The sequence below is a fragment of the Dromiciops gliroides genome, chromosome 6, assembly GCF_019393635.1.
Source record: "Dromiciops gliroides isolate mDroGli1 chromosome 6, mDroGli1.pri, whole genome shotgun sequence".
NCBI classification, from domain to species: domain Eukaryota; kingdom Metazoa; phylum Chordata; class Mammalia; order Microbiotheria; family Microbiotheriidae; genus Dromiciops; species Dromiciops gliroides.
The window spans coordinates 90246110-90273732 of record NC_057866.1 but is presented as its reverse complement, the minus strand read 5'-3'; the positions used below and the strand labels follow the sequence as shown (position 1 = coordinate 90273732).

The window sequence follows — 27623 nt, the reverse complement described above, 5'->3', positions numbered from 1 at the left end:
CATTACAAGAGAAATGCTGACTTGAGAGGAGATGAGGGTGGAGGGGGTAAAGGGAGAACACGGAGGAAGGAAGGGGAAAAGCCTTTATTAAACACTTACTTCGTGCCAGGCACTATACAAAGCACTTTACAAATATCTCATTGGATCCTCATAACAACTCTGGGAGTTATTATCCCCATTTTCATCAAGAAAACTGAGGCAGACAGAGGTTAAATGACATGCCTAGAGTCACACATCTACTTAGTGTCCAAGGTCAAATTTGAATTCAGGTTTTCCTGATTCCCGGCTTAGTGCTTTATTCTCCATGCTCACTAGCTGCCTCTAGGGGGAGGGGATGAAACTCATGAAGACCATCTCTTAAGAGACTGGAGGGAGCTGTGATTTCCACTGTCAAGGGAAAAAAGAAATAGAACAACAACTTTAAAAGAAAAATTCAAATTTCACTGAAGGTAACTAGATGGCTCAGTGGATAGATTGCTAGGCCTGGAGTCAGGAAGACTGGGGTTCAAATCTGCCCTCAGACATCTACTAGCTGTGTGACCCTGGGCAGGTCAATTAACTTTGTTTGCATCAGTTTCTTCATCTGTAAAATGAACTGGAGAAGGAAATGGCAAACCACTCCCTCCAGTATCTCTGCCAAGAAAACTACATATACGGGGGCACAGGAAGTTGGACATAACTGAACCACTGAACAACAACAAAAATTTCATTTCAGTGAGTGTTCCCTCAACCAATCTTTTAAGAGATTTCTTCATGAATTATCCCTCCTTCCTTTAGAGGCAGCTAGTTTCTACAGAGAATAGAGCACTGACCATGAAATCAAGAAGATCCAGGTTCAATTCCTCCCTCAGACACCCATTAGCTTTATAACCCTGGGCTAGGTGCTCAACCTTTTTCAGCAGCAGTTTTCTTATCTCTAAAATAGGAATAATAATTGCATCTACCTAAGGACATTTCTGAGGATTAAATGAGACAACATTATACCACTTTGCACACCTTAAAGTGCTAGCTAGTATTAATTCAATCCTGTGAGGTCACCAGATTTATAATGAAAAGTGTGCCTCTCTCCAGAACCGCCCCCCACACACACACACATAGGTGTTGAGTCAGGAGATTTCCCTTCAAGGCCCCACACTATCACTAGTACTTTCTGTCTGATCCTGGCCCAAGCTTGGTTTCCATATTTGTGAAATGGGGATGATAACACTGGACCTCATAGACCTGCTGTGAGGAAGGCACTTTGCAAATTGCCCACTCCTATGTCAGCTCTGGTTGCTGTCATCATTGTATCCAGGATCAGAGGAGTCTCAGAGGACAATTCTCATTATAATTCCAGGTTAATGTGCCCTTATCTTGCTTTTTAATCTTCAAATGGTATGGAGGGAACTGTGCTGAATTTGGAGCAGGAAGGGTTTCTGGGAGCTCCAAACAACTGACATATGTGGATATTCATTCTAACAGATTCTCTTCCCACACCACAGATAAACTGGCAGCTGTATGCACAGAGAGGGAAAAACGTCCAATGTTTAAGTGCCAGAACAAATTGTACTATTAATAGCTTTTTTCATTGGACCGTAGCTTCTTGACTTCAATTTATCTCTTGTTGGAAAACAAGTAAACTTTAAATTCTACCACATTTCTACACGGCCCAGTCAGTATAGCTATATGCATAGGCCAACTTCAAGGAATTTGGAGTAGCATTTTCTTGCTGTGGGTATTAGAAATTTATGTGAGGCTTATCATGTAAAGAAGCATGATTCAGTGGAAAGGACACTGGATTGGGAGTTGAAGGACCTGGGAATCGAATCCAAGCATTGTCCCTTACTGTCTGGGTGACCTTGTGAAAATTGCTTCCCCATTCTGGCCTCTTATTTCCTTAAAATGGAGGGCTTGAACGAGATGATATCTAAGAATCCTTCCTGGTCCAGATCCCAGATTCCTATGATTTCTGTGTGGTTCAGCTGCATCTATAAAATGGGGATAATTATATCTGTACTGCTCCTCTTACAGAGTCTTGGAAGAGGTCCTGTATATATATATAAGAATAAAAGACTGGAAGGGACCCCAAATCCTTTGGCTTTAGTCATTGATGAACAAGAGTCCCCTCTATAATATTCAGAATCAGTCACTGGTCATCACACCCCTGCTTGGAGATCCCCATTCAAGGAGAACCCACCTTTTCCCAAGAGACCATTCCACTTTTGGATAGCTGTTGAGAAGTTTTGTCTTATATCAAGTCAAAATTTTCCTCTGAAACTTCTACCTGTTGCTTTTGGTTCTGTCCCATGGGGTCCAAAAGAACAATTTGTCAAATCATCTTCCAGAGAATAGCTCCTCAAATATTTGTTTACCACTCTCATGTCTACCCTAAGTTTTGTCTGCATACTAAATGTTACCAGTTCCTTTATGGTGTGATCTAAAGGGCATCCACTATCTTGGTTGCCATCTTTGGTATATGTTCAAAGTGATCAATATAATTGCAAAATGTGGCAGGCAGAATTTATTAGAATACTCCAAATGTGGGCTGAACAAGGCAGAATATGGCAGGGTTATCATCTCCCTAGTGCTGGTCACATTACTTCTCTTAATAAGCTTAATATTATAAGTATTAGCTTTTTGAGAGCTGCCATAACATTTTGTTAACTTATATTGAGATCTTTTTAAAGATGAAGTGCTGCTTAACTATACTCTCCCCCACACATCTTATACTTGTGAAGTTGATCTTTGGAACCCAAGTGTAAGACTTTGCACTTTACACTCATTCATAATAAATGTTGTCTCGGATTAACATTGGCTTAACATTCCATCTTGTGAAGATATTTTTGGACTTTGACTCTGACAACTAACCCATTAGCAAGCCCTCCCAGCTCTGAATTGAGATTGTGAATGTATAGTGCTTTGAAAATCCTCATAAGCTATACATACATTGACCACCTACCTTTTGTTCCTTGGAAAGCACAGTGTAAATCTGTGAAATATGAATTATTATTATTTCTACTACTACTATTACTGTGACTCTGTGAAAAAAAAAAGAGTGGTTTGATCATTGATTTCTCAAATAACTTACCTCCACTGAGATCCTGGATTTCCATATGAATCAAATCTGGTTCCCCATCTACTCCAGCCACAGCCCTAGGGGAAAATTTACATAGCATCAAGCTATATTGAATCATACAGACCACATCTCTCCTATTAGCCACCTTCAATAAGTCTTTATTTTCTCTCAATTAATGTGCAAATTCCTTAGCCTCACATTCAAGGCTTTTCAAACTTTGGCTCCCATCTACCTTCTCAGCTTTCTCTCACTATTTCCCTTCCTCCTCCTTGATCAACCCAATCAGACAGTAGAGGTGTTGAAGTATAATGCAGAGAATGTTAAATTTGTAGCCAGAGGGCCTAGATTTGAATCCCAAGTTTGTTAAAAATCTGTATGATCTTGGGCAAGACACTACTTCAGTTTGGATCTCAGTCTCCTCAATAAAGGGCTCAGAAAAGATGATCTCCAACATTCCTCTTAATTTAAAATTCTGAGATTTTACTAAACTATTCATCAAAATTTGAATAATTCCTTCTCTGTCCAGACTCTAGGTCTTTCCTTTCATCATTTGCTACACCTGAAACTCACTCTCTCTCCTATATCAGTGAGCTGATACCCCATCTGTGTTTCAAGTACTTGACTAAATAAATGCCACCTACTTCATGAAGCCCTCCCTTATCGCTCTCCTTTGAGGGGATGAGGGGGATTAGAATAGCCAAGTGGTAGTGGGGATTGAGTGAACCACATAGACTCCATCTTGTGACTTAATTCTGGAGCAAGCTCAGTTCCTTTTCTTTTTCTTTTTTTTCAAACATTTTCTTTTTTTCCATTTCTATGTAAAAACAATTTTTAACATTCATTTTTTAAAATCATGAGTTCCAAATTTGCTCCCTCCCTCCTTTTTTCCCTCAATGAGAAGGGAAGCAATTGGATATAGGCTATAAATGTGTAGACATATAAAACATATTTCCATATTAATTAAGTTGTGAAGTAAAACAGACCAAAAAAAGCCCATGAAAAATAAAGTCTTAAAAGTCTTAAATATACATTCAGACTCATTTCTTTCTCTGAAGGTGGAACATTTTTCATCATAGTTGTTTTGGATCATCATATTGCTGAGAAAAGCTAAGCCATTCACAGTTGATCAACATCAAATATTGCTATTACTGTGTGCAATATTCTTCTGGTTCTTCTTACTTCACTTTGTATCAATTCACTTAAATCTTTCCAGGTTTTCTAAAAGCATCTTTGCTCATTTTTTTCCCTCATAGAACAATTGTATTATAAGAAATAATGAGCAGGATACTTTCAGGAAAACCTGGAAAAACTCAGTTCCCTTTCTATTCAATTATGAGTTTTGTCCAATTTTTGTCTTATGAAAAAACATTATTCAGTTGTGAGAATTGTGAGAAATCCTTATTGCGTTGTTTGAACCTAGCCCTGCACGAGATGGACCACCTCAACTGCTTCTTAGAGACCCTTGAGTAAGGACCTAAGTTATGTTGAGCAGAAACCCATTCAGATCCAAAGACTGAGTAAGGATTATTCTCACAATTACATATTTCAAGTAACCCTTATGTCTTTTCTGAAAACTGGCCTCATGCTAGTCAATGATTTATTGTTTCCATGTTTCTTTGGTTGAATACAGACTCTTGGGGAGAGGTGGACACCTCTTTTTCTGATTTTAGGGAATTGCAACTGTTCTCTCTCCTGCCCCCAATTTGGAAAGTCCCTCATTTTTCAACCAATTAGAAATCAGATTACCTAATTTTGTATTCTGGTTAATTGTTTTATTTTAGTTAATTGGTCTTATTTGATTGTTTTTAATGCATAAAAATCTGTCTCCCTCTGCTCCATATCCAGGGTCCAGTCTGGAGCTTAAAAGGTCTGGTACTGATTTGTTATACAATTGGCATGGATTACTTAATAAGGGGACATGCTCAAAAGCTTGAAGAGATGTTTTCTCAGTCATTTCATCTTTCATTCACTTCATCTTTCACTCCCAACTGAGAATCAGATCTAGGAGAAGTTTATTTTCCTAGGACATGCTTGCAAATTTTACCCTCTGTATGATACTGTCCTTTGAAGACTTTAAGACTTTGTGCCTTTAAGGTAACATATACTTGGCTTATGTACCTTATGTACCACAGAAATTCAAATTATTTTGCGTGACAAATATATAAATTTATTAGAAGTCATATTTTAAAAGTATCCCTTGTGTATTTGATCTTAGCTGCCTTTCTTGCCTAACTTGCCCCTCTTCTCAAGGGTACCATCATCCTTCCAGTTCCTCAGGTTCCCAATCTTGCTAACAGCCTCAATTCCTTACTCACTCACCCAATGTAACCAATCAGTTGCCAAAACTTGTTGCTTTCATCTCTCCAATATCTCTTGCAAAAATCCCTCCCCCGTCCCTTCTCACTCAGCCCCTACATTAGAACAGCCCTCATCAGCTCTCACCTGGACTCCTCCATTAGCTTCCTAAGTGATCTCCTTGCCTCTTCCCACTCCTATCCATAATCAGCCACTAGGGTGATTTTCCTAAGATGCAGGTCTTATCATGACACCTTTTTACTCAAGAAACTCTTGAGGCTCCAAAGTGTATTGGAGGATCAAAATTAATCTTTTCTATTTGTCAATTAAAACTTCACAACCGGGTCTCTTCCATCCTTCCCCATCTTCTTAGACTTTATTCCCTACCCCTATACTTTGCAATTTAGACTACTAGCTATTCCATACATCCAAGTTTTCCTGACTCTAAGGTCATCTCTCTATCCATTCTGTAATACATTTCCCCTAAATGTAAGTCATTACAATTTTAAGTAATAAGTAAATGGTACAGATAAACAGTGAGCCCTTCAAGGACAAGGGCTGTCTTTTGACAATCTGTATCCCTAGCCTTTAGCACAATGCCTGACATATAGAAGGTCCTTTAACAAATGCTTGTTGGCTTGAGTGACAGCAAGTGATCTTGGATATGGAACCATAGTATTTCAAAGCTGAAAGGGCCCTTAACAATCATCCCATCCCCTTAGTTTTATAGATGAGGAAGCTAGAACTCAGTAAGGTGAAATTGCTTACTCAATGCCACACTACTACTAAGTGTTCACAGAGCTCTTCTTTGCAATTTGGGCACCCAGGAAAGCTGCATAAGATATGCCTGGGAAAAAGTAGAATGCAATGTCCCCTTAAATCCATTCTCTTAAAAGATCCATTCCATTGGGAGTTGGGGGGAGGGCATCCCAAAGGAGGGAACCAAAAACCCTAGGACACTGTTGGAGAGGCAAATACAGGGTAGGATTGGGGAGGACTGATCTAGGAGACAGAGAGAGGAAAAAGATAAATCATTTAGCATTTCCTTTTTTGACTACATATTCTTGCTAACTTGGTGCTAAGCTCAGATTCTTTAGTCTCCTAAAGACTAAGTACTATTACTAAACCTCTACATTTCTGTACCTGGAGACAAAGCCTCACTTTCCATTTCTGGGTATTAGAGCCAGGCTTCCTTCCTAGGATACCTGACACCAAGGGCATGTCTTCTTAGGAAGAGAAGGATAACTTAAGGTTGTGGCCGGACAGCTATAGAGACTTTATATTGCTTTGTGTCCTCAGCACTGAGACCAAGGCTTCCCTCTTATGTGGTAACAGTCACTATACCACTCACTGCCTTTGTCCTCATTGATAGCTTAGGCACATCCTGCCTTGCCAGGTCTAGCTCTGTGTTGTCTCACACTGCCATCTCATTTAGTATGGCTGGATGGCTAGGTGAAATTCTTAGACCACTGAGTTATGAATTAGATCACAAAGACCATTAGGATCAGAAGAAGAAAGCTTCTTAAAAATACAATAGTCTACTTCCCTTCTGTTAAAGGGGAGGAAAGGAAACCTAGAGAATTTAAGGAACTTGTTCATTGTCCTATTGCTAATAAGTATATCAGGACTCAAATCATGTAAAATGGAGTACATTTGCCACTGCATGAAAGATATGAATTATTATACACTGTTCTGGGTGCCAACATGATACACACATACACTTGCACGCGCATGCGCACATGCACACACACACACTGTAGTGGATAGAGAGCCAGTCCCAAAATCAAGATGACCTGGGTTTGTGTCCCTTCTGACACTGGCTGTGTAATCCTGAACAAATAATTTAACCTCTTTCTTAGGCAACTCTCTGACTATAAACTGCAGAGAAGGAAGTCTGCATTGGTAGAGAGAGTTTCTTCATTTGGGAGTTCCCTTGTAACAAGGAAATCGCAGTTCTGGTTCCTAACCCTTTTGTTATGGTTATTTCCCAATATTGCTGATGACCTACCATGGAACTCCCATCTTCTTTTACAAAAGAGGAAGAATAAAGCAAAGATGATCAACAAACTAGTCACTCTGAGAGGACCTGCAACATTTCTCATCAGTATGGTCACTACCTTTCTAGTAAGAGGAGAGGAGAGGGTTTCATTAATTGTTTGCTAGGACCAAGATTGGTTATTGCAATTAATCTGACTCTGGCTGCCCTTTGGTGTTGTTCTTATTTACATTATTGAACTCATTGCATATATTGTTTTCCTGGTTCTGCTTATTTCATTTTTCATCAGTTCATATGACATTGTCAATTCTCTGAATTTTTTATATTTATCATTTCTATGGAACAATCATATCATATTAGATTCACACACTACAATTTCTTCAGCCACTTTCAAATCACTGGGTTCCCACTTTTTTTCTTTTCTTTCTTAATTTTTTTTTTTGCTACCACACAAATATCTGGTACAGATAGTTTGGTCAATATAGGATCTTTCTGGGGTTTTTTTTTTTAAGTGAGGCAATTGGGGTTAAGTGACTTGCCCAGGGTCACACAGCTAGTACGTGTTAAGTGTCTGAGGCCGGATTTGAACTCAGGTACTCCTGACTCCAGGGCCAGTGCTCTATCCACTGCACCACCTAGCTGCCCCTTCTGTTTTTTTTTTTTTAAGCCACTTTGTGGTATATGCCCAGTAGTGGACTTGTGGGGTCAAAGATTAGTGATTAATGTAATGACTTTTCTGGAATAATTAGAAAATGTTTTATTTTTTCCAAAATAGTTGGATCAATTCTGGGTGCTAGATTTTATAGAAGGCCTTTACAAACTAGATTAGGAGGGGATATTGACTCAAAGCTATATCCTAAGCTTATTGGTAGGAGTAACTGAGTTTGTTTTTTTTTTTCTAGACCAAAGAAGACCAGAGGGAATGTGTTCAGAGAACACAGGTGACCAGAATAGTGAGGAGATAAACTATCACATGATACTAGGGACATTGTGAATATTTAGGTAGAGAAGAGAAGCTCTAGGGAGATATAATCACTATTTATAAGTACTGGAAAGGTTTTTATATGGAAGAATGCATGGATTTTTGTTGCTTGGTCCAGAGAATGAAACTACAGCTACTTGAGGAGATTGAAGCTACTTCCACAGAGGCTAATTTTGTCTGAGAGTAAGGAAAAAGGTTCCCTTAGCAACTGGGCATACCAATGGTAAAATGAGCTTCCTCACAGGTCATGAGCTCCCCAATTACTGGAAATATTAAAACAGATGTTTGACTTCTAATTATTGGGTATGTTATAGAAGGTGTGCTTTGGGCTAGGGTTAAACAAGATTACATGTAAGATCCTTTTTAGTTCTACGAGTCTATATTTCTATTACCTAAGTATAGAAACCAGATTGACAAGATCTGCATCCCCAACAGAACACAGCCCAAAGCTGCACAAGTTGATGAATTTTCATATGAATTCATGCATGACTGCTCAGAAGTTGGGTCTTGGTTGTCATAATATTCTGGTCAGACCAAAATTTCATCCCCTAGCCAAGGCTGGGGATGGAAGCAGGGAATTTTATCCACCAGTTAGCAAAGAGAGATGCAAAGATACTCTTAAACCCCAGGGGTGTTAATGAGACAGTGCATGTGAACAAGTCCACAATGAGTCACATAACTCTGCAGTGGGGTTGGCTTGGAGGTGAAAACCCTATATTACTAGAGCTGACATTTTCATCTGGCTGTAATAATATCATCATAATGATAATAATCCTTCCTTGGATTTATACAGTGCCTTTCCTCCAACAAGCTCAGAAGTGCAAAATGACAGGAAGGTTGATATTCAGTGCCAGGGGTTCTTACTGCAAGACTTATATGTATTCAGGGATCAATTTTTTAGAATTTTGCATAACAATAATGGTAGGGATAGTCATAGTAATAACTCCCATTTATTTACTAATTGAAGTTCAAACAATTTTAAACATGTTGTCTTATTTGGTTCTTACAATGACAACCTTGCAAGAAACAATTCCTTGCAGGTATTATTATACCTGTTTTACAAATGAAGAAACTGAGGCTTAGGATAATAAAGCAATTTGCCCAAAGTCAAATCAACATTTACCCTATTGATCCAAATAAATCCAACCCCAACCCTGCTATAGGCTGAAACTTTAAAATGAAAATGAAGTGAATGCAACATACACATTTGTGTGTACATACACATGTAAACACTGACACTTCTTAGGTCTTGTGCAAAATAGATTTAAGGAGAAATCTGGCCTATATTTGGACCAATATCCTGTCAAGAGCAAGAGTAAATGAGGGAGGTTCTCTACACATTAGGCAGATCCACTGTGACAAATTTATGAAAAGGACATATACAAGAGACATTGGATAGGGATGGATGGATAAATCTGCAGAACTGGAGGCAACGCTCACAATGAGAACAGAGATCCTTCTGAATCTTTGGCTATGATACTCAATTGTGTGACCATGTGTAAGTAACTTAACCCTTCTATGTCTCAAACATATATTTGTTTGTAAGATTGTAAATTGTGATCTCCAAAGATGGAGGGAATTAGCAAATCAAATCACAGGCCTTTGATGTATTAGTGTAGGGCATTAAGACTTACAAGGTGAAAAGCACCCCACTGGGCACAAAGTAGGTACTTAATGAATGCTGGTTGACTGACTGCTGGGCACTGGAGAAACCACAAATTTTACTTAAGACTGACTAAAATAATAGAAAGGGAGAGTGACAAATGTTGGAGAGGATGTGGGAAAGTTGGGACACTAATTCAATGTTGGTGGAATTGTGAACTGATCCAACTATTTTGGAGAGCAATCTGGAATTATGCCCAAAGAGTTATTAAACCACCTATACTCTTTACCCCTACTTGGTCTATTTCCAAATTTGGGAAAAAGTTAAAGAACCAAATATTCTAAAATGATTATAGCAACTCTCTTTATGGTGGCCAAGAACTGGAAGTTGCAGGGATGCCCATCAGTTGGGGAATGGCTGAACAAATTGTGGTATATGATTGTGATGGAATACTACTGTGCTATAAGAAATGATGAGCTCAAAAAACCATAGAAAGACTTGCATGAAATAATTAAGATCAAAATGAGCAGATCCAAGAGAACCTTATATATAGTAATAGCAACATTGTTTCAAGAATGCCTTTGAGCAAATGTTATTTTAAATATGATAAATACCTGAATTAACTATAAAGGACATATGGAGAAAGATGCTATCTGTATCTAGGGAAAGAACTGATAAATAGAAGTATGTATAGAATAAATTTACATATACATACATACACACATATAGGTATGTATATATATATATATGTCTGTATATGTACACACACATACAGACATACATACACCTATGGGTAGGGGGGAGAGGGAAGAAAAAATAAGTTTCCATGATAATTTTGTTGTATATTTGAAAGGAATAGCAAGTTGCACATAGAATTGTAGTTTTGTGTGCATTCATTTTTTTATTGTACTATGTTAGAGAAATGGCTTGTTTTATTCCATAAATGAAAAATAAATTAAAAAAATAAAAATCATGGTCCTTGTCTTTGCATAGCTTTAAATCATAGGGGGAATAAGACATATTTAAATAATTATCATATGAAACTGCTAAACACAGGAGTGCTTTGTGAGATCTAAAGCTGGGGCAATCAAGGCAGACTTCTTGAGACGCTTCATCTGGGCCTGGAAAACTGGATGGAATTTTGACTGGCAAAGTCTGAGGTAGGTAACAGTCATTCTAGGTCTCTCCTACAGTGAACATAGGCATAAATATAGAAAACATTGAAGCACTGGGTAAGTTGAATGTTATCCACTTTGGTTAGAGTAATAGAAATCAGAGTCTAGAATTCTATCCCAGTAATGCCACTTTGCGACCCTGAGCAAGTCACTAACTTGTCTGTTTCCTCATCTGTAAAATGGAGATCTTGATTCTTGCTTATGGAATTTCACAGTTGAGTATACAATGCTATAGACATTTGAGCAATCATTATTACAAGAGGAATCATAGTACAGTGTATTAAAAAAAATGCTAACTAGAAAGCTGGATTCAAATCCTGGCTCTGAGACTCAGCTTTGTGATTATGGGCAAATCACATCAGCCCTCTGAGTCTTGGTTTCTTTTTCTGTAAAATGGAGATTATAGTACCTGTTTGACCTAAGATATGTAGATTGTAAAGCGAAGCAGATCACCTTCGAGTAGCAGACAAGCCTTCAGAGAGAAGCATAAGAGGATTTTGAAAGAAGAATTGTGTAAGATCATACGGAAAGGTAAGATGGTGGCAGATTGAATGCCAAACCAATGACTTTGGATTTTCTGTGGTGGGCAGTGGGGAGCCAAGGAGTGGAAAGATCAAATTGTGCATTCCCATGAAGAGCCTGGGTGAATGGTAACAGAACTAGGGATACCTTCTGATGTCAAGTTCAATGCTTTTCCCAGGACAACATCATCCTGCCATTTAGTAAAACAAGGCAGCATCTTATGACACATCCAGCTAAAATTGAGAAACTGCCATTCCCTCAGGAAATCTTTGTTTCAGACCATTCCTTAAGCACAATATCATTGCTAGGTTAGCTCTCTGTATCTAGGTTTTTCAGGAGCTGTTCTCCCAAGCATTTTGCTGCAGCAACAGCCCTGGCTTATTTCATTAACATCAACGAACCACTCAGAGCGAGAATTAGCTAGCAGTAGCTCTGTCACAATTTCATCCTATAGAGAAGAAATGATACACAGTGGGAGGAGGGTCAAAATCCCCTGAAGTTAATTTACATTTCAAAATATGGAAGAGAAACATCCATCATTTTGACCTATAGGCAAATGGCTTCAAATTTCAAGGTGAAATTTTTTCTTTGGGAAATTCCAAACAGGATATCTGCAAACCTAGTCACCAGTCATTCAGATATCATGCTGGGATATTTCTCACCTTCCCCAAACCTCTAATGAATGGTTCTGAGCACTCTAATTTGGAAGAGAAATTCATTTCCTTTAAAAAAAAAAAGACTAGTACCCAATCAGGGAGATTGGACTTTAGATATCAGAAATATAGAATAGTAGAAATGGTCCCACTGATTGTTAGAACTGAAAGAACAGAAAATACACAATGATGGTAGTGCTGGAGGCCACTCTACAACAAAAAACACAGGTAGTTAGAGGTGATGAAACCTCACCACCCAGAACTTTGCCTTTTAGAGCTGACAAGGACCTTTTTAGATCAGCTTGTTCAACATCCTCATTATACAGATGAGGAGATTTGGGTCCAAGGAAAGTAAATGACATGTCCAAGATCACATGGTTAATCCACTAAATGAAACACAAGGTAAAGAATAACACTTTAGAAATCTAATAAAAACAAATGTTGCAAACTCTCTCTACATGTAACTGGAAAATAATAAAATACTTTTATGGAAATATAACACTTTAATAAACAACTAATGGAAGAGTACACGAAAATAAATGAAGTGTAATCTAAGAAGTTTAGATTTACAAAGACACAATCCTTAGCCTCACATTTCTGCATCATACTTTTCATCAAAATCTCTGAGCATCAGTTTCCTAATCTGTAAGACAGGAATGACATTTTTACATTGTCTACTTCACAAAGCTCTTTTGAGTGGGCTAAAAACTTGGCAAATGTGAGTTTTCATTAATGATTTCATATCTACAAATAAACACAATGAAAGGAAACTACTCCTGGACCACAGAGACAAGAAATCTTTTTTATCACAGAAATAGCTCACTGCATCAAGAATGCCTTAAGGATCATGAAGCATTTTCCTTGGTGAAGTAGAACAGGCAACAAAATTACCAGACAGGAAACTGAGGTATAGGGTAGTTGTGACTTGAATAAGGTTGCCCATCTATTGAAGTGAGAATTTGGATTCAAACCTTTGTCTACTGACTGGTAAACCTAGTAGTATTTCCCCATCACTATGCAGAAAACCTCTTGAATACTAATGGGGCTTTTCTTATAGATACAAGTCAATTTTAAACAAGGTGAATTTATTTATCATCCCTCAATAGAAAAGGCCCTTAGGCAGATAACACATGATAACAAAAGCCACAGAGGCCAAAGCTGTGTTCTAAATTAGCCACCACCCTCAAAAGAGTTAGACCTGAAGGGAATCTTCTGATGGGGGGGGGGAAGCTGATCTCTTGCTCCTGGCCAAATTGCAGAATCAATTAGGAGTTTTTATGTGCATAGGTTTTAAAGTGGAATAAATAATATATTCCAATAGATATACTACTTGAGGGTTAGTAGTGAGACATGGATTCTAGAGGCAGTGGAAAAGGAATTATCCTTGGGGTCAGAAGACAAAGTTTTGTATCCAGGATGCAGTATGAGCTTTGTGACCCCAGGAAACTGTTATAACATCTCAGAACTTCCATTTTCAACCTATAAAATAAGGATAAGAATACACTCCCTGACTCTAAGGAGGTCTGTGTAGAAAGTTGTATACCAATGAGAATGGGAGCCCTTGGCATGTGTATCTTTCAGGGGATGAGAAGTATGTGGGGTGGGGCATTGTTCAAGGATGGCCAAGTTGCCAAGGGTATCTGCCAAAGTGTCCTCAGACTAGTCTGGATGAACTCATGTCTGAGAAAAGGGTTCCAAAGCCCTCCTATCTCTAATGGCAAACAAAGGTGCCTCAGGATGAGGCAGTTCCCTCTTATTCCTACTGCAATCACTTAGTGTTAAGCTTATCAAAACTTTAATGAGTCCTAGCTTTGGAAAGAAAATTGATTTTCAGTAATTTGCAGTGTCAGTTCAAGGACAAAGTTCTCCTTCAAAATGCAATCAAAAATGGTTTTATTTATTGCTTACAACACTGAGGCCATATCAAAGCTACCACTACTGTCATTTTGGACCAGGGGAGATTTTCTATTTCTTAACACTATATTGCCAAGCAGTCCAGTCCGATTAGCTTTAAAGGATAATGGCTCCTGGCAATTTGAGATACTTGGGGAAAAAATAATTTGATTTGCTCAAGATAATAATATGTTTGAGTTATCACCAATTTCCTGATCAGCATCTGGGAACAGGTTGCTTTTTTTCTGGCTGGAAAGCTATCCCATAAGCCATTCTCCTCTGATATAAAAAAATTGCAATGTCCGATGCTCCAGTCTGTTGCTTTCAGTTGAATCCACCACAGCGTAACACAGAGAATTCTGTGACACCAACTCTATGAAAAAATATCTCAGTTTTCTTTCATCCCTCCCCACCCTCCCCACACACTCACATCCCAAAGCACAACATCTTTGCCTTCCTAACCCACCTCCCCCCATTTACTTGGCACTTGGACATCTCAAATCTCAGGACAGTTGACATTAATGACTAGGCCACAAGGGCTTTCAAGTAAGGCAGAGAGGTGATCCAGTGTTCCTCAGCCCTGGCTTCCCATCCACAATGATAAAGCCGTCATTTTTCCATCGAAACAAAGACACATGGTGGTGGTGGAGTGGTGGGGGAAACATATCAAGGAAAATGGGAGACTAAAAATATTCCAGAGGCAGAGAAAGCTGTCTTTCTAGGCTTTGAAGGTAATAGGTAAAAAAAACTATTTTCTTGTTATGATTGGTATGGAAATCTACATGAGATGGAGAAAGGAAAAAAAACAGAGCCCATGTACTATGAAATATTTTCCCTGAGAGAAATAGGATTTGGGGGCTGCCCAGAAAACCCAGGAAATGTTTTAGATCAGGAATGATTTGAATAGTACATGAAGACACAGACACAGTAGGGTATATCTAATCCATATCCATTCCTGAAAGTATGTTATATATGAAGTCTGCATATTTGTATGTGTATGTATATGAATAGAGAGATAAGAGGGAAGAAGACAGGAAACCAAGGCAGTGAGAGAGAAACAGAAAGATAACAATAGTTCACACTTTTATGTTGCTGTATGTGCTAGAAGGCATTTTCTTCACAAGAAACCTGAGAGGTAAGAAGTGCTGGTACTATTATGCTTATCTTACAAAGGGATAGAAACAGAGACAGAGACAGAGAAAAATGCAAACAGAGACAGAGACAGAGAAAAATGCAGAGAAAGAGAGAAACAGAGATAGATGGAGAGGGTTAGAGGGAGGGCAAAGGAAAAGGAAGAGGGAGCTAGGAGGAGGTGTTTGAATTCTTTATTCCCTTTGTAGAAAGTTTTTTTGTTGTTGTCAGTTGTTTTTTTTTTTTTTTGGTATTTTTCAGTTTGGTAGGGAATCCAGTACAAAACTATAAGACTTCCCAGAGCCCATCCCAGAGATGGCCCTTAAGAGGGGTGAGGTGCTTATGAAAAAACTTATTAATGTGATTTAATAACATCTAAATGAAAGCTCTGACCACAATAAAGTCCCCACAGGGAACATTAGCCCCAGAAGTGACTCTTTTTTTTTTTTTTTTTTGCCTGGGGCCTAGTTGAATGTTTGTAAGTTCAGGACAGGCTGACATGGGAGCATTAATGAGTTCCCTCCATCTCCTGTCTCCCACCTGCAGTCTGTACTCAGAAGACAGCCAAAGGGTAAATAGCAAACCCCAGAAAAACAAGGCTTCTCCATTCTCTTCTATATATGTGTGTGTGTGTGTGTGTGTGTGTGTGTGTGTGTGTGTGTGTGTGTGTGTGTGTGCAATTTCCCTCCCTTACTTTGTCCCTAACCATCAAGTTAAGAAGACTTGGTTAGGTTTTAGATTCACATTGAAGTCAGCAAAAGAACTCATGATAGTTCAAATAGACTTTTATTTTCCAGTGAGGCTTAGTAAGGGTTGCTTTCCTGCTATTCTCCCCCTTCCCCCCTGAAGAGAATTCTGGGGTTCTCAGTGATGCAAGCTCAGCATGATACCCTGAGAGTACAAAGAGAGCAAAGCTAGAGGAGATAGATTGGCCTAGAATCCTGAGTCTTTCCAAGCTGGAGGTGTTCTCAGAAGCCATCTATGGCTCGACTCCTACCATAAACATGAATCTCCTCTATAAAAATCCCAACAATTCATCAGTTTAAATTGATTGCATGGTTGGGCAGCTCTAACAATGTGAAATCTGTCCATTTCGTGGAGCTAAAAATCTACCTTTTTACAGTTTCCACCCCTTATTCCTATTTCTGCTTTTCAGGGACAACCAGGTTTATTCCATCTGGTGAATGACAGCACTCATATAAGGGGTTCTTAACCTTCTTTTGTATCATGAACCCGTTTGTCAATCTGGTTTGTCATTATGGACGCATTTTTGGAATAATCCTTTCAAGTGCATGACCTAAAATATATAGGATTAGAAAGGAAATAGATCATACTGAAATATAGTTATCAAAATATAATTTTAAAAGGTGCATGAATCCATTTTAAGAACCCCTGCTTTAGATATTTAGATAATTGAGGATAACAGTCATGCTTATTAAATCTCTTCTCAGAACTCAAAAGAAGGACAATATTAAGCATTTGTTAATTGCCTACTATGTGCCAGGCATTGTGCTAAGCATTTTACAAATATTATCTCATTTGATCCTCACAACAACCACAGGAGGTAGGTGCTGTTTATTTCTTTATTTTATGGTTGAGGAAACCAAGGCAGACAGATTTTTATGTGACTTTCCCAGTGTCACACAGCCAGTAAGTGCCTGAGACATGATTTGAAGATTAATGAACAAGATGCCCCAAATCACTAATAATAAGAGAAATGGGAATCAAAACAATCTTGGAGTTTCACTTCATACTCAAGCAAGATGATGAAAGATGGAAAGATAGGCATGAGGGTAAGGTTGGAATAAAACACCTCCACCCATAAAAGAGGTAACTAATAAAATGATATGCTCTGATACCTTTATCAGGTGAGAAAATATTTGCTGAATCAATCAAGCAAAGGGCATTGGACTAAATTTATTCAATCTAGTTAAACAATGTGGGAAAGAATAGAATGCTTCCAAGCCATTGGATGAGATAAAATATCATGACATGGGAAGTATGGTGGATTTCTTGAAAAGACTTGATCATGCCCTCAAGCGTTTTTATAAAAGGGAAAGCCAGTGGGAGCAGGTAGGTGGTACAGTGGATAAAGCACGGGTCCTGGAGTCAGGAGGACCTGAGTTAAAATCCAGCCTCAGACACTTGACACTTACTAGCTGTGTGACCCTGGGCAAGTCACTTAACCCTCACTGCCCTGCAAGAAAGGAAAAAACAAAAGGAAAGTCAGTCCAGTTTCTAGCACTCAAATGTCAGGCCAGCATTTCCAGCCCCGGAGCGGGAATTGTTGGAGGGAGGAAGGAAGAGAAGAGCCTATATCTGCTTCTCCACCCCCCACCATTAAGCAGAGAAAAATCTTTCAAGCTTCAAAGGGTTCCAAAGATCTGGACTTTCCATTTTTATCTTAGCAATGTCCCTGGGACAGCAATGACTGAAAGGAGTTTTCATTGGGAGCAACGGACCAACTAGTCATGGTAAGGAAATAAAACTTCAGTACTGTCCAAGTTGCCCCACAGAAACCTACACCACATCTGTAATGAACTTCACATGATGATCTCATTTTGATCTCATTTTCCCTTGGACTCCACATGGACCTGTGAGAGTGTATGTCCCAGACTTGGGGGGAAATGTTTTATATCAAAGGTTTTTACTTGGACACTTTGGCAAACCCATGTTAAAAACTAAACCAGGGTGCAGCTAGGTGGTGCAGTAGATAAGAGCACTGGCCCTGGATTCAGGAGGACCTGAGTTCAAATCCAGCCTCAGACACTTAACACTAGCTGTGTGACCCTGGGCAAGTCACTTAACTCCAATTGCCTCACCAAAAAAAAAAAAACCCAAAAAACAAACAAACAAAAAACTAAGCCAGGCTGCTTCACTGATATCTTATGGATAATCATCCAGGTAAAGTACACTGGTGTGGTATGACTCATAGTCTTATGTAACCATGCCTCAGCCATTCAGGATCCACAGCTATTCTTTGGGGACTTCTCTTGCCAGTGGGAGTGGGATTTGGGAGTCACTCCAGAGCACGAGGAAAGACTTCTATGAACAGACACAAAGCATAAGAGCCAGGAAAACTATATATTAAATGACCACAATGATGTTAAAAGACAACCAACCACCCAACAATCAAAACTGAATGTTGCAGAATTCTAAAGAATAAGCTTGCTGCATAAGAAGGCATATGAAAAGGCACCTTCACCAAAACCTTTGCAAAGGTTTACAGGACTTTGTTGTAAATTACTTTGGATTTTCTCAGTATGTTGATCAGTACTGCTGAATTAAAAAAAAAATTTCTCTCTCTTTTTTTTCTCTCTATGACTCTCTGGAACAGAAGCAGAAAAGGCAGGGATATAGACAGAAATCTCGGCAATGTAAAAATAAATTATATCAATAAAATGTCTCTTGAAAACACCCTCTTCTCTAGGATATTGATGCCCAGGTCCCTCAGTAGCTCCTTGTCCATCATATAATTTCAAATCCTAGTTATGGAATCATGAAATTCAAAGGGAACTCAGAGTTCAACTTCTTTGCCCCTGCTCTTGCAAAAAAAAATGCCTTCTAGAATGTTCCTGATAAGTGGTCATCTAGTTTTTACTTAAAGACCTCCAGTATGGGAAACACACTACTTTGGGGGGGGGGTTATATTTGAAAATGAATACAATGTAAAAAGCCAAATTAACAATCAAAGTAATAATTTAAAATTAAAAATTAATTAAAAATGTTTAATGCTATTCCTAATAAGACATTTAATATTTTAAAATAAAAAATGTAAAAAAAAACCCCACCATAGTGGCCATAACAGAACACAATACTTCAGGAGTGGTCTGACCCAGGCAGAGAACAGCATTCCCATCAACTAAGACCTCCCTCATTCTGGAGATTATTTTTCTATTTTCTTTTTTTTTTTTTAACCAACTTTTCCCACTGCAGAATGACATGCGATCCTGGAACGTGTAAAACATACATGGAGAATGTAAGACTTTGGGGTCTTTACTCACACAGTTTCATATCAAAACCCTCACCCTTATTCCTGGAACTTTCAAACTTTTCCCTAATCACTTGGGGATGCCTGGATCCAACATCATTGGCCTATGATCCTTGGGAGATCATCAACCCCATGGGACATGCCAAAAAACATGATGGCCCCTGCTACTTGTGCCTAGGGGGGATAGCACATTTGTTCTCTTTCTGCTAGATCCCTACCTTTCTCATACACACTGAGGAAATTATAGATCTCTGCCAGAACCAAAACAATATTTGCTCCTCAGACACAGAAAATCCTCTTTTCCTTGTAGCCATGGAAGATTTAAGGTTAACCAGAAGGACTAAAATTAAAAGAATGGTGGATGATGTGGAAAAATAGGAAAGATGTGTTTATTGATGATGGTGGTGGTGGTGGTATCAGGTATTACCAGTAGGTGTCACTGTTAAGAGCACTATTATGGAATCAGCAATCAGTCAGAAATTATTAAGTACTTTCTGTATGTGAGGTTCTGTGCTAAGCACTGGCAATATTAATAAAAAAGCAAACATAGGGGCAGCTAGGTGGCATAGTGGATAGAGCACTGGCCCTGGAGTCGGGAGGACCTGAGTTCAAATACAGCCTCAGACACTTTACACTTACTAGCTGTGTGACCCTAGGCAAGTCACTTAACACCAATTGCCTCAAAAAAAAATAGCAAATATAGACCTTGTTGTCCCCATGGAGCTTACATTCTATAGAGTTGCTCTAGCAACTTGGCTGGGGGGAAGAGGGGTACTGGGAAAGGCCTCTGCCTCTTGATGAAGGTGTTTGAACTAAGTCTTAAAGGAAACCAGAAATTATTCTAAAAGGAAGACAGAGATAGGCAGGGGAGCCTTCCAAGTACCAAGGTATTTTGAAATTTATGCAAGACTTCAAATGATCCACACTTTTATCAGTGAGAGTATGTTCTCTAAAGTAGAGAACAAGTCCTCCATGCCTTCAGTGCTTAGGCAAATTTGGCTGGTCCCCAGATCAAGGGTATATAGCTAATTACTTCGGACATATTAGAAGCCTTTTCAGCTTGGCACTTTTTGATCATTGGGCACAGCATTTGAGAACCCAGAGTTGTATTCATGTCACTATGAGGTAAAGGACAAATACTTTAATGGATTTATTATGTATTCTAATTTCCATTTCTATAAAATAACTCAATGCTTATAGAATTAATGTTATTGACTGATTGAATGCTCACATAACATTTTATGGTTTATAAAGTGCTTTCAAAGGGAAAAGGATCCCCATGTACAAAAATATTTATAGCTGCTCTTTTTGTGGCAGAAATGAATTGGTAATTGAGGGGATGCCCATCAATTGGGGAATGGCTGAACAAGTTGTGATGGAGTACTATTGTGTTGTAAGTAATGATGAGCAAGCAGATTTCAGAGAAACCTGGAAAGACTTAAGTGGACTGATGATGAGTGAGATGAGCAGAACCAGGTGAACATTGTACACAGTATTAACAACAATGTGTGATGATCAACTGTGATAGACTTAACTCTTCTCGGCAGTACAATGATGCAAGATAATTCCAAAAGACTCATGATGGAAAATGCTCTCCACATCCAGAAAAAAAGAACTGTGGAATCTAGATGCAGATTGAACTATACTGTTTCTACCTTTTGGTTTTTTCTTTTTTTTTCTTTCCTTTTTTGAGATTCTCCTCTTTTGTACTGATTCTTATTTCACAACATGACTAATGTAAAAATATTTTAATGTGATTGTATATAGATAACCTATATCAGATTGCTTGCTGTCTAGGGGACAGGGGAGGGAAGGAAGGGAGGGAGAAAAATTTGGAACTAGAAATCTTATAAAAACAGATGTTGAGGGGCGGCTAGGTGGCACAGTGAATAAAGCACTGGCCCTGGATTCAGGAGTACCTGAGTTTAAATCTGGCTTCAGACACTTGACACTTACTATCTGTGTGACCCTGGGCAAGTCACTTAACCCCCATTGCCTCGCCAAAAAAAAAAACAAACCTAAACAAACCAAAACAAAAAACAAGTGTTGAAAATTGTCTCTACATGTAACTAGAAAATAATAAAATATTTTTATGATAAAAATGTGCTTTCTTTGCAATCAAACCTGTGAAGTAGGCCGTGCCATATTTTTTTTGTACCCACTCTAAAGATGAGAAAACCAAGGCTCATAGAGTTTTGATGTCTTGCCCAGAATCACAGATAAGAAGTGACATAGCTAGGGGGCAGCTAGGTGGCACAGTGGATAGAGCACTGGCCATGGAATCAGGAGGACCTGAGTTCAAATCCGGCCTCAGACACTTGACACTTACTAGCTGTGTGACCCTTGCAAGTCACTTAACCCCAATTGCCTCACTAAAAACAACAAAAAGAAGTGACAGAGCTGAAATTCATACTTTTAAGTCCTATAATTCTAAGTTTTTTATATATTATGCTTTTGTCACAAGATAGAAATCACAAAATTTCTAGCCAAGAGATCCCCAAATTCATCTCAATTTCCATGTCATAACAGAAGATGCTTATTAGCTTAGCCAGAGTAGAGGCTAAAAGGTTGACTCTAGAGCAAGGCTTGTTAAACTTTTTTTCCATTCATGACCCCTTTTTGCCTGAGACATTTTCACATGATCCCAGGCATATAGGTATATAAAACAGGTATACATAACCTTTTACTGTTGCCAAATGTTTCATGACCCCCACATTCAGTTACATCCCACAGTTTACAAAAATAGGCTTTAGGGCAAGAAATATTTTTAACCTCTTAGTACCCCAGAGACCTCTCAGACTCTAAGGTAGAGATAATTTGATATGTTGCCTCAGGATAGGGCTTTTCCATACTGGGAATTCTTTGTACTCTTGAAGTATGTTTGGAACTAAACACAAAAACATATAGACAAATAACTCAATGTGAAGAGGAGATAATATTTTATTGCAAACAATGAGCCCTTGTCATTGATATTGGCTCTGCCCTTGTTTCTATAACATTAGGCAAGTTCTATCTTCTCTCTCAACCTTGATTTCCTCATCTACAAAAGATGACTAAATTACATGATTACTAAGCACTTTTAAAGCCTTAACATCCTATAAGTATGAGTGTTTTTTTACTCTATGTAAAAACCAGATAAGAAAATGATGTTGAGAATGTATATCAAGAAGAAACCATCAGATATCTCATGGTAATTACTTACTTGCATTGATAATAGCTCCCCAAAGATTAAATGCATTGGGAAGCAGAGTGATAGAATCAAGAACATTAAAAAATGACCTTAATTGAAAATCTCTTCCATGTTTCCCAAAATTCATTTTGAATTCAACTTTGTGCTAACTCCTTGGGGAAAGTCATAGTGTTATTCTAACTAGTGTACCTAGTTGATAACTGTGAAATCTGTTTTTATGTTTAATAGGGAGAATTTTTTCAAGGAGAATTTACAATTTCAACTCCTCCTCTATTTCCTGAATGCCTTATATCTGATTAGGCCTGAAATCCCATGGGTTATCACTCCATTCATTTTTCTGGTAGCTTTGGTTGTGAGATAAACTCAACAATATTTATTAAGGGCATTGTTCTAGGTTTTGGGGATGCAAAGACCTAAAAATGGAAAACCTTGTCCCCTCTAGAAAGTTGCATTTTGTTGATCCCTGCTACAATGCAGATTCCACCTGGGGAGGGGAGCATTTTAGGTCAACAGATATAGGGTTATTCATTTAAAGCCAGAAGAGTCCTTAGAACTAAAAGTCATCTAGTCTAAGCCTCTCATTTTACAGATGAAGAAACTGAGGCCCAGAGAGGACAAGTGATTTTCCCAATGTCACATAGGTAATAGGGAGTCAGAGATGAAATTCAAAAACAAGGTTTTTCTGCATCAAAATCCAGAATTCTTTTGATTGATTATAGGAATTTGAACTGGAAGGAAACTGAAAGACCATCTTCTCTAATCTTATTAATTTGCAGAGGAGGGAAACTGAGGTCCAATAGAGCTAAGTAATGTCTTTGATGAACTGCTTCAACATCTGGAAAAAGAGCTGCTCCCATTCCATTCTTGGAATATTGCATTGTAGTGACCAGTTACATAATTATGTCATATTAGAGCTGGAAAGAATCTTATTCAAATCCTTTTATTTTACAGAGGTAGATACAGGCTCAGAGAGGTTGGGACTTTCCTAAAATTACTCAGTATACAGTAAAAAGGGAAATTCAATTAGATCATCCAAACCTCTCAGCATCTGAGTGTATCAGCATCTCTCCAACACTTATGATGTCTTTAGGCAGCGTATAAGATGAGGAGAATGCAGACCTTTGGTCTGGTGTTCCCTAAATTTGTCCTTGGATTATAGTTCTAGAGCTGAATCTGTTGACAGGAGAAAGAAGGCCAGAAGGCTCTTTTGTGGCAGACCAGTATTATTGGATGATTTTTTTTCCCCATGTGCTTTTATTTATCTTCCCTTGTACTGTATGCCTACAGGGAAGGCTCATGAATTGGGCAACTTAGCAAATTGCCTGAGATCTTGGGCACTGAGGACTATAAAGGGCTTTGCAATGATGACTCTATGTCATGAGGTAGATGACAATTATAAGCATTATCAGGCTTTCTGAAACACCCCTTAGTCTCTTTGGTGGCCTATATGAGGGATCATGGGATCTTCACAGTCTTTGTTCTCAGGACCCTTACTGAAGAAATGGAACATGTTGATGAAAAACAGCAGAGATTTCATGTTTGGATTTCAGGTCTGTGCTAAAATATTATTCTTACCAGAAAACATGGTCCTTGGTCACTCGCTCTTGAAGAAGGGTCCATTTCTTTCCCAAGTCAGTTGATAAGTAGACCTTATATAAATAGAGGGGGGAAAAAGAGGTTGGGGAAAGAAAAGAAAGTTATAAAGGTTAATTTTACAATTGATATAATTAAAAGACTGTTGAATTATAGACTTTAGTATTTACTATTTACCTCTAAGATTGAATATGCTCCTATTCAAATTCATTGGGAACACCTTCTCTGGGAGAATACTCCTTGGGGGAAGATATCTTTTTATCTCAGCTGTGTTACATACAGTGCACAGTAAAACACCAATTAACCAGAACATATAAATAATTGAGTCTTTTATTTCCATTGAAAGTAGAGAGGAGATAATCTGAAAACTGCTATTTTTAGAAAGAGATAAAATCTGTTGATAGCAGAGATTCACTTAAAACCAACATTGGAGGCATACATAGTTGAGAATTAAGTTCCATATAACTTTTTCTCACTGAATCATAGAATGCCTGAGCTAGAAGAAACTTAGGGATATGGAAAGCTGGAAAAAATATTACAACATAAAATGTTAAAGATATTATTACAAAATAATATAATCTTAAACATTGGAAGGAAACTTAGAGACCTTTACCTGGCCCATAATCTACTCTGACATACCTGATATATTTTCTATTTACTTGAAGCTCTCAAATTAGGGAAGAGCCAGACTTTCCAAGACAGCCATTTTAATTTTTGTATAATTCTATTTGCCAAAACATTTAAAAAGTTTTAGACTTTAAGTCTAATGATGCATCACAATGACTTCTGCCCATTATTTCTGGCTTTAGTCCTCTTGGATTGCTGGGATTACACAGGACAAGTGTAATCTCTTTTCTACATGATGGAACTTCAAATATTTGATTAGTGACAGTTTTCATATCACCTTCCCCTCACTCAGGTCTTTTCTTCTTCACAACACATATCCCTAGTTTCTCCAAATGACTGTCATAAGACACAATCAGTAGGCTTGTCATCACCCTGGATGCTCTTCAACTTATCAGTGTTCTTCCTAAAATGTGGTTCACACAAATAAATCAACATAATAGATGACAATAAGAACATCAATGCTTTTTAGAAAGATAATAACACTTTTCTCAATGAATTTAAAGGACACTACCAAGTCAGTCAAGGCGAATACCTCACTCTTCTGGGCACGTTCCTTTCTGTAATTACTCATGGATAAGGAATAATCTTGTGACATGCAAGTTTTCTTTCCTTCATATTTGAAGGGTTTTCTCCTACTACTTGTAAACATCATTATTTGTCATTGAAATCACTAAATTTAACCCCACAAATGTCTTCAAGTTTATATATGACACAGAAGCAATGGTTTGTGCTTTCTCTTGATCATAGATTTGTTTTCTATATTCAGAAATTCTAATTAATTTCCACATATTATTTCTTGAATTATTATATATATGTGTGTGTGCGCGTGTGTGTGTGTTTTGTGAGGTAATTGGGGTTAAGTGACTTGCCCAGAGTCACACAGCTGCCCCTTTCATGTATATATTTTAAAAAATCCATGTTCTTAGGGCAGCTAGGTGGCATAGTGGATAGAGCACTGGCCCTGGAGTCAAGAGGTCCTGAGTTCAAATCTGGCCTCAGACACTTGACACTTACTAGCTGTGTGACCCTGGGCGAGTCACTTAACCCTCATTGCCCCACACAAAAAAAACAAACAACCAAAAAAACCCCATATTCTTTTGGCTCTTTAAGCAAGTTCTTTAAGTAATTTTTTTGTATCTTATATTCAAGGTGTCTTGTGTAGAATTAATATAATTTTTTGACACTATTGTCTCATTCCTTGTTTGACAAAATATTCTCTATTCAGTATTTTTATTCCAAAATTTATTCATCTCTGATTTACTTCTTTAGGCAGATTCATTTTTTAATGTGCTACTTTATTTTTTAATATTTGTCTTGAGTTTTAAGTTTTGATGTTATGTTTTTCTTAATTTCTTAATTTATGAATTTCATTTCTCTTTCTCTTTTGAGCCATTCTGTAGTTCTTGTTATTCTGTCTTCTCTGGGGAGTCCACAGGATTTTGTCTTTCATCAGGCACTTATTAATTTGCCTGCATATTATAACACTGGTTGAGAGAGTTTTAGGTTGTTTTTGAGATTTTATTCAATATTCTTTCTAGTATTAGGATTCTTTCAGTTGATTTATTTGCCTTCCACTAAGCTCTTTTTGGAATCCTTTTCTTTTTATACCTTTGATGTTTGAATCTCTTTTTGCATTTCCTTATTTCCCCCTCCCACTTCCTCCTCTTCCTTTTCCAGGGAAGAAAAAAATATCAAAACCCTCATAACATAGACCATCAAAAAATTTCCCCAAAATAGACAAATGTCTTATATATATATTCATCACCTCTTTGTCAGGAGGTGGATAGTATTTTTCTTGATTGGACCTCTAGAGGCATGGTTACTCATTGTGTTTATCAGAGTTCTTAAATCTTTCAAAGTTATTGGATTTTATAATGTTGTTTTATGGCATAAATTGTTCTCTTGGTTCTGCTCACTTCACTTTATATTAATTCATCTAAGTTTGACCCAGAAATACCATTACTGGGCCTATACTTCAAAGGGATCAAAGAAAGAAGAAAAGGTCCCCTATGGACATAAAAATTCATAGCAGCTCTTTGTGTGGTGGCAAAGAACTGAAAACTAAAGGGATGTTCACAAAATGAGAAATGGTTGAACAAAGTATGCTATATGAATGTAATGGACAGTTTTGCCATAAGAAGTGATCAAATGGACATTTTCCTTTTAAGTTTACTTGCATTGATTTTGTTTGTGCAAAACTCTTTTAATTTTAAGAAATACAATTGTACCTTTTTTTCCTTCTATGACTTTCTATCCCATATTGCTCATGACCTTTTTTCTTTATTCATAACTACAAAAGACATGTTCATCCTTACTCTGTTAATTTATGATACTTATGATGGCCTTTTATATCTAGGTAATATATACATACATACATATATACATACATATGTGTATACATATACATATATATGTGGAACTTATTTTAGTATATGATGTGACTGTTAGTGTAAACATAATTCTGCTATATTGCTTTCTAGTCCTTTATAGTAGATTTTCTTCTTTTTTGTTGAATAGTGAGTTCTTCCTAGAAAGATGTATATGAACTGATGCTGAGAGAAGTGAGCAGAAGCAGGAGAACATTGTACACAGTAACAGCAACATGTCATGGTCAACTATGATTGACTTAGCTCTTTCCAGCAATATAATGATTTAAAACAATTCTAAAAGACTAATGATAGAAAATATTATTCACACCCAGAGAAAGAAGTATGGCATTTGAATACAGATTAGAGCATATTATTTTTAGTTTGGGGGGATTTTTTCATGGTTCTTCCCTTTTCCACTTCTTTCACAACATGACTAATGTGGAAATGTTAACATGATTACAAATGTATAACTTATATCAGATCACTTGTCATATTAGGGAGGCAGAAAAATTTGAAACTCAATCTTATAAAAATGTTGAAAATGAAAA

General features: G+C 37.7%; 1 protein-coding gene across 4 annotated transcripts in view; it reads right to left on the bottom strand.

The window, feature by feature from the left end:
* Positions 1-27623, bottom strand: part of SORCS2 (sortilin related VPS10 domain containing receptor 2) — a 1257082-nt gene that overhangs the window by 215025 nt on the left and 1014434 nt on the right. For all 4 annotated transcript variants that reach the window (XM_043971225.1, XM_043971226.1, XM_043971227.1 and 1 more), the window contains exons 5-6: positions 24062-24135; positions 3068-3132 (exon numbers count right to left, since the gene is read on the bottom strand). In XM_043971225.1, coding sequence (XP_043827160.1) covers positions 3068-3132; positions 24062-24135 — 139 coding nt within the window. The remainder of the gene's footprint in view (positions 1-3067; positions 3133-24061; positions 24136-27623) is intronic.